Here is a 17,702-nt window from a genome sequence, read left to right on the forward strand (position 1 = left end):
GTGGGACAACCTGGATAACCTTGTATCTATCCCAGAGCTTAGAACAGTGCTCGGTACATAGTAAGTGCTTAACAAACACCATCATTATTATTATTTTTAAATTCCTAAAGGTCACAGATCCAAGTGCATCAATGATGAAGAAGAGAGAGAGAGCCAGGGAAAAGAGGTTTTAATTGGGGAAGGTCTTTTGGAGTAGATGTGGCCCTAATAATGCTTTGACTGTAGGCGGAATAGTGGTCTGGTTTAAATAGAGGACGAAGGAGTTCCAGGCTAGGGGGAGGTCATGGGAGAACCGTTGGTAGCAAGATAGACAAGACTGGGGAATAGAGAGCAAGTTGTGTCTAGAGGAGTGACAAGTGTTAGCTTGGCTGTAGCAGGAAATCAGTGAGATTAGGTAGGAGGAGACGAGCTGAATGAATTCTTTAAAACCAATGGTAAGGACATTCTCCCCTCTCAGGGTTGCACCTGGAGAGTTTCTAGAACTCTATCAGTCTTGGCTATGGGAGAGAGTGTCAAGCAGAGGCATATTCCTTCCATTCCTAGCTTGGCCAGGGGCTAACGAGTGGAAGGCAATCTGCTAAAAGTCAAAGCTCACCTATGCTGGACAACAGCGGCATAGGAGAGAGTCAAGGGTGGAGACTCAAGTTTACTGCATGGAAGAAGGCAATGGTAAAACAATTCTGTAATTTTACCAAGAAAACTCTATGGATATACTACCAGAATGATTGCAGATGGAGAGCAGGGCATTCTCGGAGAGATGTTTCTGTGGTGTTGCTGTGGGTCAGAAGTGATTCGATGGCATAAGACAAGACAAGGACATTCTATTTGATGTGGAGGTATATTGTCAACCGTTGGGGCCTTATTGAGAAATGGACAGACATGGACTGAACCTTTTTGTTTTAGGAAAATAATACATCTAGCAGAGTGAAGTATGGACTGGTATGAAGAGAGACAGAAGCCATGGTGATCAGTGAGGAGGCAGGTGCAGTAGTCAAGGTGCGACTGGATATGTACTTTGATCAGCATGGTAGTAGTTTGGATGGAAATGAAAAGGCAGATTTTAGCAACGTAAAGAAGATAAAAATGGCAGAATTTGGTAACAGATTGAAAATGTGTGTGTATTGAGGGTTAAGGGCTCATGAGATAGAGAGGACAGAGACACTCTCCAGTGATGGGAAAGTCAGGGGAGACAGGATTTGGATGAGAAGATTTCCTGAAGACAAGAAGAAATGCTAGACTACAGAGAGGGAAAGAGATCAGGGTTGGAGAAGTAGATTTGTGAATCATCTGCATAGAGGTGATAGCTGAAGTCATGGGAAGGAATGAGTTCTCCAAGGGAGCAGGTGTAGCTGGAGAATAGAAGGGGACTCAGAATTGAGCTCTGAGAGACTCTCACTGTTAGAGGCTGGGAGGAAGAGAAGCCCATGAAAGGGACTGAGAATGGTCATGAAGAGAGAGATGAAAAGAGAATTAGAAGAGAACCAGTGTCAGTGAAGTAAAGTTTAGATAATGTTGGGTAGTGCAGCTGAGAGGTCAAGGAGGATTAGGGTGGAGTAGACATCATTAGATTGGGCAAGGAAGAAATTATTTATGACTTTTAAGAAGGCAGTTTCTGTAGTTTGAAGAGGACAGAAGCCAGATTGGAGTAGGTCAAGGAGAGAATTTGAGGAGAGGTACTAGAGGGAGTGGATATAGACTACTAGCTGAAGGAGTTTGGAAATAAATGGTAGGAAGGACGTGGTACAATAATAGGAGGGAGCTGTGGGGTAAATAGAGGGTTTTTTAGTTTAGAAGCAACATGGACATGTTCTAAATCAGTGGCGAAGAAGCCATCGGCGAGCGAATAGTCAGTCAGTCAATCACAGTCGAATTGTACACTCCAAGCACTTAGTACAGTGCTCTGCACATAGTAAGCACTCAATAAATACTACTGACTGAATGAATGAATAACCTACCTAATTCCCATCCATTCTCACATTCATTATTTTATTGTTCTTCTATGTCAAGAGGAACTCCACAACTTTATTTATTTCCACAACTCCACTGTTGTAAAAAAAAATAAATCTCTGTTTTCCACTTCATCCTCTCTGACCTCCTCTTCAATTAATGAATCATACTTTATTGATCATTTACTGTTTGCAGTGCACTGTACTAAGCACTTGGGAAGGTACAATATAACAATCAGAGTTGGTAGACACATTTCCTGCCCACAACAAACTTATCCAAACTTATCTATCAAATTCTTCTAACTACCTTCTTGGCTTCTTTTACAATCCAGCTTCCACCTCCTTCACTCCCTGCGACTTCCCCCTTCATGATCACCAATGATCAACTTCAGTCAAATCTGACTGAATTAATTCTCCTCCACCTCCTGGATGCCTTTGACACTGTGGACCATCCACTTCCTTTCTCCTAGAAATTCAACTTAAACTAGGTTTTACTGATTCAGTTCTCTCTTAGTTTTCTCCATACCACACTGACTGATTCTACTTAATGTCTCTCTCCACCATTTCCTCTGCACTCTCTATTGTTGCTGTGGAATAGGGAACTAATGCTAAGAACAAGCAATAAAGATCAGCTCACAAGCCACTGTTAATCTATAAGCTATTCAAGTCATGCTGTTGGTCTGATGGGAAGATCACTGCTCGTGGGTGGAATCAGGAATAAAATTAATGTACAAATCTATAAAACACAGGAGTGTTTTACACAGAGATATTCTGGGTGACTTCTGGTCCTATCTTGAACAAAGCTGTATTAGTTTTTTGCCTTCATTCTCCAAACCCTGCCTCATACCACAGTTACTAAAAACAACTAGAATTTTGTTCAGGTTATTTAGTGGTTAAAAGAAGGAATTTCTCTAATGAATAATTACTAAACATTAATTATCAAAAGTATGTTCCATTTGCAATGAAGTCAATCATTTAAATTACCCTTATCATGGGACTCACAAAATCTAATTGGCAATACTATCCTGATTTAGTTGAAGCATGGAAATTTGTGCTAGATGGTATTTTAACAAAATCAATATAATCCTAAACAGATCAACAGAATGATATAAAAAATATAAAAACATAGTTTTTAACTGAATCCATCCGTTTTTCATGCATACTTAAGTTACCATTATCCATATCCCTTATCATTTAATTTTTCTTATGTCCTTTAAAAATCCTATTGGCTCAGTTTTCCCATATTTGAAAGACATGAGTTGGTTCATTTGGGTGGAACTAGTGTTATTAACTAGGTTACAGTAATGATTTCTTTGTGGTAGCACCATTCTCGCCCCTGGGCATATAAAATAACTAAAGCTACAATATTTTCCATAACGTTGGATTGGTCCAATGGAAAGAGCACTTTCCCGCAAATAAGAAGACTTAACTAATATGGGCAAAGAACACACATGCAGTATGCAATGTCCTGCAACTCAACCACCTAATTGCTGGTTGTACTTGTGCCCTTGCAGGAATAAAAGGAAGGAAAGAATGCAAATGGCGCTGCTCAAAATTGTAGCATTATAATCAATTTCTCCAAATAGGTTCTCTGCCCTGAAGATTCATCTGTTGTTCCATGATCATCTTGATTATATATTTTTTAAACTATAAATTAATTTTTAAGTAATCTAAGAACAATATCTATTCATAAGGTATATAGGATATAACAAAATGAGTTAATACCTACAGTACCTAACTTTCCAAAGAAATCAATCGATTTAATTTGGAGAAACACTACACTCATAAATGCATTTCCAAATATAGAAAGGATTTCCACAAGTATTAGATCACAAATTTCCACTGGATCTGCAAAATTTACTTTAGCTTGTGTTATGTTCATGATATCACCTTTCCTCCTTGTAGCAATCCCCAACCTTCCTTTACTCCTTCACCTACTTAGATAAGAGATTTTAAGCAATAGCAGCTAGATATTTCCTCAAAAAACCCAAGTTGCTATGAAAACTATACAGGACAAAGAGATTACATGGACTACTGTTCAGGATCACTACTTACTGTCTACTTAAAATAAATGTGTGGTATGCAGTTTATCTTAGAGAAAAGAATAAAGTTGACTATTTAGAATGGCAAATTCTAGTAACAGTGCCTAATTTGAATGTTCTGTCAGTTGTCAGATAGAACAGACCAAGACCTTTTTCTATTAACTAAAAATCAATAGTTGGCTTGCAAATTACAAGGTTCAAATGTTCCTACATGCACTGTTATAATTCATTGAACTACAAGCCATCAGGATGAAGAGAACTTTGTGTATAATTAAAACTCTGGCTGTATTAGGAAGGGAAAAGATAGCTCAAATTTCAATAATGTATATCCAAGCTTTCAGTGAAATAATGATAACAATAAATTGTATTTATTTAGCACTTACTATGTGCAGATCACTGTACTAAGTGCTTGGGAGAGTACTATCCAACAGAATTAGCAGACATGATCCCTACCGACAATAAGCTTATACACTAGAGGGGGAATCAATCAATCAATCAATGAATTGTATTTATTGGAAGCTTAATATGTGCAGAGCATTGTACTAAGTATGTAGAGGAGTACAATATAACAGAATTAGCAGACACATAATGAGCTTACAGTTTAAAGAGGGAGATTGAGGATAATGCCAAGGTTATGGGCTTGTAAAACAGGGAGAATGTTCATGATGTGATAGAAAATAGTGATGCTGCTTCTCAAAAGAAGATACATCCTCATCAGGGAATCTAACCCCAATATCCCTCGTGACAAGTGGGTGGGGAAAGATGGGAGAGTTGAATCAGTTGAAGAATTTGAAGAGGAATCTTCAGGATGGTAAATTTTGAAGAGTGTGTAAGCTTCTCCAGTAATTTATGACTGCACCCAAGCCTGTTTACTTGGTAAGGCATGAAGAAACGTGATGTTACATTTAAATTATATTTCAAATTTAGTTTATCTTCATTCATTAGGTAGTAGTAAGTTGCATAACTATACTTTATTAGACTTCAATCTAGCTCGACGTATCTTTATAGATTTAATGGGAATTCAAAATCTTCAATGGCTAAAATCCATCATTAGGTAAATCACAAACGCCATCAACGTTTAGAATTTCTTTCTAACCTCTGATTTTTCCAAAAACCTTATAAATGTGCTGTCTATTAGACTGAAGAAACTAATTACTGATTTTTCACTTTCCCTTGTATACCCATTCACATTCACTTAATTTTTTTTCCTATTCTTGACTATATATTATTACTAAACGTAGGTTACTATTACATTGCTATAATATCTAGTAGAGTAATCAAAGTATACATTTTCCCAATTTATTTATTTCCTTTGGTTTTGATCATTCACTTATACTGACTATGCAGAGATAATTTTCTATCGATTGATAAATCTAACTATTGGTTTAGGTAATGTTTTGGGTAATGAAGACTGCCATGAAACTCATTAATTATTTTAGCCTTTTCCTGCAATTAACATGTCAATTACACTGGTACTCATCTGCTACTAGAAGAAATATCCCTAAATCCCTAAGTTGCTTCTGACATTTTACCAAAAGAATTTGAAGACTTCAAATTTCTAGTTCAAAATTGTTATTATACATAAAGTCCTAGACTTATATAAACTGCCCCAAAGGGATTGCTGAGTTACACGCATTTTGCCAGCTGAGAAAGTACTTCTTACAGGGTTGTAAACTATCTTCGACCATAAGTTAAGACAGCTCAGTCAACAGATAAATCACCACAAGATGTACAAGGAATAGAAAGCAGGCCTTTAGATCCGGATCCCAGGATTCTAACACCTTGGTTACCAAGACAGTCACTCAACCAAATAAAACGCAGGTTTTCATTTCAGCAGAACGACTAGGGAATCAAGGTTAATAAGGGTATAAGAGCACATACTATGTACATATGAAACAACCTTTTTTCATCCTGTTTTTTCTTCATTTTCTTTACATGCATTTCTCTAATGAGCTAAAGTCTCGAGTCAGTATTATCATGGTGTGGATAATAATTAAACTCATGTACACACACTGAATAGCTTAGTCAGCAATCATTCAAGGGGGAAAATGAAGAAAAGCCATTGATATAACAAAACCTTGAAACTGCACACTCACCAGAGTTGGGGTCAGAGTTGCCATCAGCTTCAGTCCTCTTGTCTGGTGAGGCTTGGTCGTAGAATTCGTCCTGTGGCTGAACCAGAGGGAGAGGATGTGAGATCAGGGTTCCACTACCCACAGGCTCATGGTCTCCTAGACCACTGTCACTGCAGCTTTCTTGGGAGCCATCGGGGAGGTGAAATGTAACACGGCGCTGGGACTACAAAGAAGAGCACAGGATATGCTGATTAATGCTCTTCTTCTCCATTCAGTTCATTTGGTTTGTTCTTAAAAATAGGCTTATTTGAAATCTGAACACTGTTTGCTCTTTTGCTTTGTTTCAATAAACAAAAAAAAGTTATGGTATTTGTTAAGTGCTTACTATTTGCCTGGCACTATACTAAGTGCTGGGGTGGATACAAACAAATCAGGTTGAATGCAGTTCCTGTCCCACATGGGGCTCACAGTGTTAATCCCCATTTTACAGATGAGGTAACTGAGGCACAGACAAGTTAAGTGACTTGCCCAAGGCCACACAGCAGACAAGTGGCAAAGGTGGGATTGGAACCCATGATCTCCTGACTTCCAGGCCCTGGCTCTATCCACTGCATCATGCTGCTTCCCTAAAACCACTTCACGGGAAATAAAGAAGAAACCATAGAATTAGCAGTTGTATGGTTACCAGATGAAATGTTTCAAAGAGTAACATGTCAGCTTCTGTGTAGTCTTTCCCAAGTAAAAAATAAGAAATAATTTGAGCCTTTGGAATATTTAATTAAAAATCAGTAATGAAAATAGAGATAATAAAGTAGACCTATTCCATTAGTAGTTGTAGGAGTAGTAGTACTTATTAAGCACTTCCTGGATGTGGAGTACTGTGTTAAACATTAGAAAATACATAGACAGGAATTAGATAGGGTTCCTGTCCCACAAGGGGTTCACAGCCTTAGGACATAATATATTTCCTATATAAAAACAGTACTATATTTAGATGGCCTACAACAGATTTGTTTCCTGAGAGAGATATTTATCATCCTTTCATTAAGGAAGACTCCAACTGCATTCTAATCTCTGTCATCTATATATCTGTCTCTTTTGATTCTGTTTGGACAAGAATTAATTAACATCCCTTTATGAGTGAACCTGTTTGTATGTCCTACAATAGGTGAAATACATAACTATATCCTTACTGAATTAGAGGCAGCTCACAGTGTTTAATACAGTAATGTTATTGATTACAAATTCTTCAGAATACTGAGCCTTTTTGACTACCTACAAAAGTTCTTGTGAAGTGGACATACCTGAAAAATTACTGGCTACCACAGACAATGAAGACTGCAGTGACTACCAAGACAAATACCTGCTGGAACCACGACACTATAGCATAACATCAGTGTCATGCTGAGCTCACCTCAGCTATAACTGGGTTCTGTATATGATAAACATGAACTGCACATGCACTTTGCAATATATTTCACCTTTGCCCACCTAATCACTTGAGGCACATAGTGTCCTAGACAAACATGATTGGCAGTGTTAAAAGAATGCCACTTGAGCTGTGCAAGTTATAGTTAATTCTTTCATGCAGATTGTCAGGACTCTAACTTATCCATCATTTCCTTTAGAAAACCATATCACAAATTATGAGCAATTCTGAGAAGGAATATTTCTTCCTTGGAAAGTTTTTAGACAGTGGAATACTTTATAACTGAACATAAGACTTTGGAATTTCTATGATATTACTTAATCAGAAATACCAAAAAAGATACAATTTAGTTTTACCTAATAAAGTAGTGAAATGAATGAATAATAAACAAATTATACTTCAATAAAAGAAATAGTAATAAAAAATTCACCAAAATTCTGTATTCTTTTGTTGAAGCTAAAATATTAGTTCAGTCCTAAAGACCATGCTCCTAATCATTAATATAAAAACTTTTGTACTTGGATGTCCTGCTGTTACCTTAAACATAAGTCGAAAACAGAGCTTCTTATCTTCCCACCCAAACACTTTCCCAACACTGTAGACTTTCCCATCTTTCCTGTCTCACAAACCCATAACGTTAGTGTTACCCTTGAGTACTCACTCTTATTCAACCCACATATTTAATCTATCATTTAACCCTTTCAGCTCAAATTTCAAATGACTGCTAAAATCTACTATTCCCTTTCCATCCAAACTGCTACCCTGTTAATTAATTAATTCATTCATTCAATAGTATTTATTGAGCGCTTACTATGTGCAGAGCACTGTACTAAACTCTTGGGATGAACAAGTCGGCAACAGATAGAGACAGTCCCTGCCATTTGATGGGCTTACAGTCTAATCGGGGGAGACGGACAGACAACTGAAGCACTTATAATAATAATAATAATGTTGGTATTAGTTAAGCACTTACCATGTGCAGAGCACTTTTCTAAGCGCTGGGGTATAAACAGGGTAATCAGGTTGTCCCACAGGAGGCTCACAGTCTTAATCCCCATTTTACAGATGAAGCAACTGAGGCACAGAGAAGTTAAGTGACTTGCCTACAGCCACACAGCTGACAAGCGGCAGAGCCAGGGTTAGAGCCCATGACCTCTGTCTCTCAAGCCCAGGCTTTTTCCGCTGAGACACGCTGCTTGTCGTCTCACAAACCCATATCCCATCTTGATTACCATATTAGTCTCCTTGATGACCCCCCTGCCTTTTTATATTCTCATTCCAGTCCATACTTCATTCTAATACCCAGATCACTTTTCTGCAAAAAAAGTTCAGCTCATATTTCCCAACTCTTCAAGTACCTCCGATGGTTGCCCATCTGCCTCTGCATCAAAAAGAAACTCCTTACAATCAGTTTCAAAGCTCTCAATCACCTTGCCTCCTCTTACCTCACTTTGCTGCTCTCTTACTATAACTCAGCTCTCACACTCCACTCCTCTAATGCAAACCTATTCATTTGCATTAGAAGTACAATGCAAATTCATTGTACTTCAGTCTCATTTGTCTTGCCTCCAACCTCTCACTCATGTCCTACCTCTGGCCTGAAATGCCCTCCCTCTTCATATCCAACAATCACTCTCCCCACTTTCAAAGCCTTATTGAAGGCACATCTTTCCAAGAGGCCTTCCCTTACTATGCTCTCATTTTCTATGTTACACTCCCTCCTGCATTACCCTGACTTACTCCCTTTATTCACTACCCTGTCCCCAGGCCCATAACATTACTTGCACATATCCATAATTAATTTATTTATATTAATTTCTGACTCTTCCTCTAGACGATAAACTCATTATGTGCAGAAATGTGTCTGTTACATATTGCTGTGCTGTAATCTCCCAAGTTCTTAGTTCAGTGCTCTGCAAACAGTAAGCTCTCAAGAAATGTGATTGATTGTCATGTTTATGTAATAAATTTCTTTTAATCTTGCAGATTAACATTTACCAATATGAAGGCGAGGACCTTGCTTAGGTTACTAATGCATTCTGTCTTTGCAAGGGAAGTCATAAATTATTTTCAGTTTTATTCTAATAAGATATTTGTTTTTAAATATAGACCACTTCTTGTGTTAAACGTACCAATTTACTATACACTCTAGGCAGATGGACAAGACCATATCAACAGAAAATTTATGATATAGTCCTAAATAAAAATAAGGGTTCTTTAATCTCATTTCTTTGAGAACCAATAGGCCAAATACAATTTTGTTTCCCAAAACATATTCTGATGCACATTTGGATAGAAATTTATAGAGAACAACAGGGTAACCTTCTGACAACATGCATCTGCTTGGACCATGTTGCAGTGTCATAAGAAATAGATATGCTTAAGTGTGAAACACCAATTGAAGCATGAGTTCTATAATATGGTGTCTCCTAAAAAGAACAAAAAAGACGGGTGAAGTACTGGGACTGTTGCAAGACAACTGCAGCACACTGACTAGGCTTGTCATACAGCAAATGAGAGAAGGATTACACTCCTTGAGCAATGGCATCACAAAGATAGAGATACTGAAAGGCAGACTAAGAAAGAGAGAAAATCCCTGGATAAAACAACCTTCTCAAATTAATCATTCAATCATATTTATTGAATGCTTACTGTGTGCAGAACACTGTACTAAGTTCTTGGGAGAATACGTTGTAATAGAGTTAGTAGATATGCTCATGTTTAACAGCACACCATCAGTAATATCCTCAAAACAAAAAAAAAACCCACAAAAAAAAAAACCCATACCAAATTCTTGGGAAAGCACAATAGAGTTAGAAGACATGATCCTTGATCTCAAATAGCTTATAGTCTAGTGGCAGTGACAAACATTAAAATAATGTTTTATTATTCTTCTAATTTAGGGGAGGCAATAGAATATGGAGATATTAATATAAGTACACAGGAGGAATCTCCAAGTTCTTGGAAGATATTGAAGTGCTGAAATGGAAGTTCCGGACCAAACAGAGGCGGAAATGAGAAACTAATTGGGTATGTATGCCAAAGGAGACATACACAGAAGTGCCTTTATATATGAATATTCACATACATGTGTGTGCATATCTGAGTATATGTGTCTGTGTGTATGTGTGTACGCACACATGCAACAAATAAATATGCATGCATTACATTTCCATATTTTCCTGGGATTTTGTACTGGGCCAGAACACATACTAGTAAAACTGCCTTTCAGATTTTCTAAAGGACAGCCTGTTATCTTTGGTTTAGCTAAACACATTTTTTATCTATTCCATTTTCCCTGTAGAAATACTATTGTCTTCTACTGAAGGGATGAATAAATGTCACATACTTATTTGATTTCTCATTGTCATGTTAGTTCTAGGTGCCTTGGGCTCTTTGAAAAGATGAGAAAAAGACAAGAGAAATCTTAAATTATTTCCATTATCTGTAACATACAGTGCATACAGTGAAGGAGAATAGTCAGGCATAAAGAATACTGAATTCCTGACATTTTGCCAAATCACATTTAGTCCCAACCCACACAAATCCCAAGACAATTTTGACCCCTCTACCCTACATTTAGGAGCTTATATTCAGCACTGAAACAGGATCTCATCAAACTGCTCCATTCTAGCAGAAATTATGAATCTATAATTCATAAAGATTCTTGAATTAATTTAAATTTTGGTACATAGAGAAAGAGACATATGAGGGTCAGTTGTATGAGGAATTAGTGTCTATTTGACTATATGAACCACCATTGGTTGACACTTTTAATTGGTACATAATTATATACAGTGTGGTTTACTGGAAAGTGCACAAGTCTGGAATCAGAAAATCTTGGTTATAGCTTCAAATTCCAGTGACTTCAAGGCAATTCACTAAGCCTCTATAGGCCTCAGTTTCCTCATCTGCAAAATGGAGATTAGATCATTACCTCACAGGTACATAGCAGAACATTACATATTATTGATATGACAACATACTTAAGAATATTATTACCACCCATACAAATCCAAAGCTGTCCTTTATGTTCATTAATAATGATAATAACTGTGAGATTCAACCATAACCAACTGCGACTGGAAAAATAAGGCCCTAGAGATAATGCTTACTACTGCTAATAATGATTATGGCATTTGTTAAGTATTTAGTGTTATGTTAAGTACACTGATTGTATCAGAAAGTCTTTATTCCATATGGGGCTCACAATCTACTTTATATCAAATTTATAGATGAGGCCTATTTTATAATATATTTCAGATTAAATGACTCTCCCAAAGTCACTGATCATTCAGGAATTCTGCCACTTAGCTGTGTGATTGTGGGAAAGTCACTTAACTTCTCTGTGCCTCAGTTACCTCATCTGTAAAATGGAGATTAAGACTGTGAGTCTCATGTGGGACAATCTGATTACCCTGTATCTCCCCCAGCGCTTAGAACAGTGCTCTGCACATAGTATGCGCTTAACAAATACCAACATTATTATTATTATTATGTATCCAGAAATATTGTACTTTCAATATTGACAAGTTTGGCACTTGCAAGGTGCACTACTCTTTTAATTCTGTCTAACGCTATCGTGATTTTCCCAAATTCACAGCTTTGAAAGAGCCACTGTCACCCTGTCAGAATGATCTGTCATGCTATTGTTTGAAAGCAATCTTGGAATTCCACATATCTTGAGATAATGGCTCACTATAGCTTGTTTCTTTTCAATGTTCCTTTTGTGTCTTTAACAGCTCATCCTCTTCCGCTCACCATTTTGCAGCTGTTTGTGTATATTACTGTCATTCATTTTGTGCACATTCCAAACAGCATAGCTGCTCTGAAATCAATGATCACTACTTCAGAGTTGGCAGTGATTGTGTTTTTTGATCTTGTGGTTGGAATTCTGTTTAGCTATTTGAATTAAGGATGGTGATGCTGATAATAGTGTTAGTAGTAGTAGTTGTAGTAGTAATAATAATACTAGTAGTAATAACATTTATTAAGTGCTTACTGTGAAGAGCCCTGCACTAAGTGCTGAGAAAGAACACACAGGTGGGAACTAGACATGGCCACAGTCCCTCAGGGGTTGGGGGAATCTCAAAATTTACAAATAGAAAAGGAGATGACTAGCAACAGGCATATATGGAGAGATGAAAGAAAGCTGTAAGACCACATAGAGACAAAACAAATGCAGTTTTTGGCTCAGGCAACCTTTCAAGGGTTTTGCAGGGTTGGATGTTACAAGGGCTCCCTAATGACTTTCAGTTACAGCTGAAACTTGATGGCCATTAGAATTATAAAATTGAGTCATTCATTCATTCAATTGTATTTATTGAGTACTTACTGTGTGCAATGCACTGTACGAAGCATTTGGAAGAGTACAATATAACAATAGACACTCCCTCCTTCACTGCTTTATTTTCAAGAACTAAAAAAATTTCAAATTTTAGTCTCATTCATCAAAATTGCAATGAATTAGGTTATACAATTAATGATTTGTATGACAAAACTCTTTTATACAGAGTCTAAGACTTTTTTGAAGAAAAAAATGTTTATTTTTACTGTAGACCACTAATATTACTTGCTCATAGTATTCTATGAAATGAATTTCTCATTTTTTAAACTATATTATTTAACAATAAATCACTGAAAATGGTTATGGTGTGATATTTTCTGCTATATTTATCAGAATCTGGTACCCAATTTCCAATTCTTCCAGTGGAAATATTCCTTAAAAGAAGTGATTGGTAAATATAGCATGTAGGACATAACTTTCAAGAGTGATTTGCTCAGACCCTGAGGCTGGATTTCAGGCAACAGTTAATAGTAGAAGGTTCCAAAGCTCCTAACATGCCCTAAACATGCTATGTATACAGTCAACGAATCCCTTAACTCTGGTTCCCAGAGTTGCTTTACCTACACAGGAGAGTAGGATGTGGGTTGACTCAGACATGACTAGTAATAAATACATTATTGTTTCATTCATTCATTCATTCATTCATTCATTCATTCATTCATTCATTCGTATTTATTGAGTGCTTACAGTGTGCAGAGCACTGTACTAAGCGCTTGGAATGTACAATTTGGCAACAGATAGAGATAATCCCTGCCCAGTGATGGGCTTACAATATAATAGGGGGAGATAGACAGACAAAAATAAGCCAACATAATCACGATAAATAGAATCAAGGGGATGTACACCTCATTAACAAAATAAATAGGGTAATAAAAATATATACAAAGGTGTAGGTTTGCATTGATTAGTTAATTGTGCCCTGCCTTGGATTCTCCAAAACACACAAGGAGTTAGATAAGCCATTTGGAGCCATCAGGACTGGAAGAGGGTGGGGTTGCTGTCAAGGTGCTTTGGACAGTTTGGGCCAGGGACACTGAATCTCAGCTGAGAGAGGGACCATCCATAAAGTAGGTGAGATTCTTCACACTAGGAAAAGATGGAGGGGCCACTAAGGCTTGGCTCTCTCTTCCCTTTCTTTTCTACCCCAGAACTGGCTTCCTCTCCTGGAAACATGCAGAGCAGAAAGAAGGGGGCAGACCTTCACACTTGGCAAAGGTGACTGGACAGCTCCAACTAGACTGTCTCTGCCTTGGAGTCCTTGGGGCACTTAGGACAGCACCTTGGACCCTCCCCAGACCAGATTACCCATTACTTGCAAGTGGAGACAACCAAGGAGAATTACCATCATTCAAGTCATTTGGGACACAGAGATCTGAGATCTCCCCTTATGCTGTTTTAGGACAAAAACCTTGAGTGGGCAAGAGGAAGCTGTGGAGAGCAGTGAGCTGCACGCTACAGTGGTGGTGTGCATAAGAGAACAGGAGAAATGAGGGGACAGGACAGACCCAAGTACCCATGGTGAGAGCCAATGCTTTGAGAAAGACCCAGTGTACTCTACTGATATAAAAAGACTGAGGGTGGTTCTGCAGTCCAGCCCAGGATGGTCTGGGGAGAAGACTACAGCTGAAAATAACTACTTTCCCACACATTTAAGCAGTGTTATTGCTACATGATGCAATGATGTTGCGAAGTGCTTCAGGTGACACCACTCCACTGTATCCTGTGTATGTCATGATGTGATACATCATGTGTCACATGGGTGGTAGGGCTTAAAACTCCCATTTGAGGGAGAAGAGCTGACTAAAGGCAGTTCTGACAGCTTAGGGTATTGTTGTAATTATGTATTGCTGTGAAAGCCTAAGATTTAGTGCTTGAGAGTAACTTTGAACAATGTTGTCAGGAGAAGTTTGGAATTTTCAAACTTTTTTTCATTAACTCTGATCACTGAAGCATTAAACCCAAAAGTGGCAATCATTTCTAGACTATTTTTATTCTGAAGCTGTATTTCCTTTCTGTAGATACTATGATCCAGGATTATTCCTGAATGGAAGACCCTGCAGCCCTTTTACTGGAGAAAGAAGAGTAATAGCATTGCGTCTGACACGGTATCGAGCCAATTCTCCAATCTGTGCTTGGCTTTTGTACTGCAGTACTTGTCAGTAAAATATGAATGAAAGGAGTGCAGCCTAATAGAGAGCTAGGTAAAAGACGGAGTTTTACTCTTGGCTCAATCACTGCTTCACTGAATGACTTTCTCAAGATTCCACTATGTCTTACACCTACAATTTTCTTAGATATAAAAAATGGAAATTCACACTTTGAAATTTAATTAATCACATCTTTGGAAAAAGGTTTTACTTGTTCTCAAAAAAAACATATCAGGCATGTAAGTATTAGCCATATATCTGTCACATCCACTGAAATATAGTTATGACAATAGCCAAGGGGCAGTAAGAAAGCTAAATATACAAGAGCTGCCTCAAATGAGAGTCCAGAGTGAATGGTAGAAATCCCAAAGGGAAGGGGAAGACTAACCTATGAGAGCTAAGAGGAGAACACAAATCATGACAATGATAATTATGATGATAATAATACAATGATAATAATAATTATAATAAAATTTGTTACATATTTCCCATGTTCCAAGCATTGAATATAGTGTTGGAGTAGATAAAAAACAATGAATTCAGACTAAGTTCCTGTCCCAAATGGGTCTCCCAGTCCAAGCCAGAGGGAAAACAGCTTTTGAATTCCCATTTCAAAGATAGGGAGATGGAAACAAAGAGAAATTAAGTAACTTGCCATGGTCAGCCAACAGGCAGGTGGCTAAGGCAGGATTAGGACCATAGTCCCCTGACTCTGTGGCCCATGGAATTTCCACAATAAATCTATCAATCAAAAGTATTTATTGAGTGCTTACTGTTTGCAGAGCACTGTACTAAGTGCTTGGGAGAGTACAATACAACAGAGTTGGTAGACACACTCTCTGCCCAAAGTAAGATCATAGTCTGGAGGGGGAGACAGACATTCATATAAATAAATAATTAAAAAATATGAACATAAATGAATAGACAACTCAGGTGGGAAACAGAGGCTGGTGGGACAAAGGAGGTAGAGAAGACCTCTTGGGGGAAATGAGACCTTAATAAGGCTTTGAAAATGAGGAGAGTGATGGTCTGGCATATTCGGAGGGGGAGAGCATTTCAGGCCAAAGGCAGGGTATGGAGAAGGGATTGGTGCCAAGATACATGAGATTAGGGCACAGTGAGAAGCTAGCACTAGAGGAGTGAAGTATTCATGTTGTGCTGTACTAGGAGATCAGTAAGGTACAGTAGAAGAGGACAAGTTAATTGAATGCTTTAAAGTCAATTTAAAGAGGTTCTGTTTGATGTGGAGGTGGATGGACAACCACTGGAGCTTCTTGAAGAGTGGGGAAGATGTGGACTGAACTTTTTTTTTTTTTTTAGGAAAATGATCTGGGCAGCAGAATAAAGTATGAACTGGAGTGGGAAGAGACAGGAGGCAGGGAGTTCAGTGAGGAGGCAGATTCAGTAGTCAAGGTGGGACAGTATAAGGCTTGGATCAATATAGTAGAATTTGGATAGAGAGGAAAGGGCAGATTTTAGCAATATTGTGAAGGTAAAGCTGACATGATTTTGTGACAGACAGAATACACTTGAGCTCATGTTAATAATTATGGTATTTGTTAAGTGCTTACTATGTGCCAAGCACTGCTTTAAGCACTGGACTAGATGCAAGCTAATCAGGTTGTCCCATCTGAGTCTTATAGTCTTAAACCCCATTTTACAGATGAAGTAACTCAGGTGCAGAGAAGTTAAGTGGCTTGCCCAAGGTCACACAGCAGACAAGTGGCTGAGCCAGGATTAGAACCCACATCCTCTGACTCCCAAGCCAGTGCTCATTCCACTAACCCACTCTGCTTCTAGGTAAATGGAGATTTATCATAACTCGTCATTATTTAAATTTTTCCAGTTACTTAAATAACAGAAATAAGACTGAGGCATAGTGACATGCACCTGTCACTAATTGTATTCTACAGGACTAGCAAAAACTATCACTATCAAGCAAAAACTCCTCACTCTTGGCTTCAAAGCTCTCCATCACCTTGCCCCCTCCTACTTCACCTCCCTTCTCATCTTCTACAGCCAAGCTCGCACACTCTGCTTGCTCCTCTGGTGCTAACCTTCTCACTCTGCCTCGTTCTTGCATGTCCCCCCATTGACCTTCTGGCCCATGTCCTGCCTCTGGCCTGTAATGCCAGAGAAGCAGCATGGCTCAGTGGAAAGAGCACGGGCTTTGGAGTCAGAGGTCATGAGTTCAAATCCCAGCTCTGCCACTTGTCAGCTGTGTGACTGTGGGCAAGTCACTTAACTTCTCTGGGCCTCAGTTACCTCATCTGTAAAATGGGAATTAAGACTGTGGGCCCCATGTGGGACAACCTGATTCCCCTATGTCTACCCCAGCGCTTAGAACAGTGCTCTCCACATAGTAAGTGCTTAACAAATACCAACATTATTAATGCTGTCTCTCCTTAAATCTGCCAAACTAGCACACTTCCCCCTTTCAAAGACCTACTGAAAGTATACCTCCTCCAGGAGGCCTTCTCAGGCTAAGGCCCCCTTTTCCTCTGCTCCTCTTCTCCTCCCCGTCTCTCCAACTCACTCCTTCTGCTCTACCCCCCTACCTGCCCCACAGCAGTTGTGCATATATATACATGTTTATTATTCTATTTACTTTTGTTAATGATGTATATATATATCTATAATTCTATTTATTTATATTGATGCTATTGATGCCTGTTTACTTATTTTGATGTCTGTCTCCCCCCACTTCTAGATTGTG

The 17,702-nt window shown here is 38.3% G+C and overlaps 1 protein-coding gene across 4 annotated transcripts in view; it reads right to left on the bottom strand.

Annotated features, from left to right (window-relative positions):
• PCDH9 (protocadherin 9) overlaps window positions 1-17,702 on the bottom strand; it is a 1,189,516-nt gene that overhangs the window by 425,187 nt on the left and 746,627 nt on the right. For 2 of the 4 annotated variants that reach the window (XM_029058411.2, XM_039911200.1), the window contains one exon: window positions 6,085-6,286. In XM_029058411.2, the coding sequence (XP_028914244.1) occupies window positions 6,085-6,286 (202 nt within the window). The remainder of the gene's footprint in view (window positions 1-6,084; window positions 6,287-17,702) is intronic. The other 2 variants (XM_029058415.2, XM_029058416.2) reach the window with 1 other exon arrangement.

The sequence above is a fragment of the Ornithorhynchus anatinus genome, chromosome 2, assembly GCF_004115215.2.
Source record: "Ornithorhynchus anatinus isolate Pmale09 chromosome 2, mOrnAna1.pri.v4, whole genome shotgun sequence".
Taxonomy (NCBI): domain Eukaryota; kingdom Metazoa; phylum Chordata; class Mammalia; order Monotremata; family Ornithorhynchidae; genus Ornithorhynchus; species Ornithorhynchus anatinus.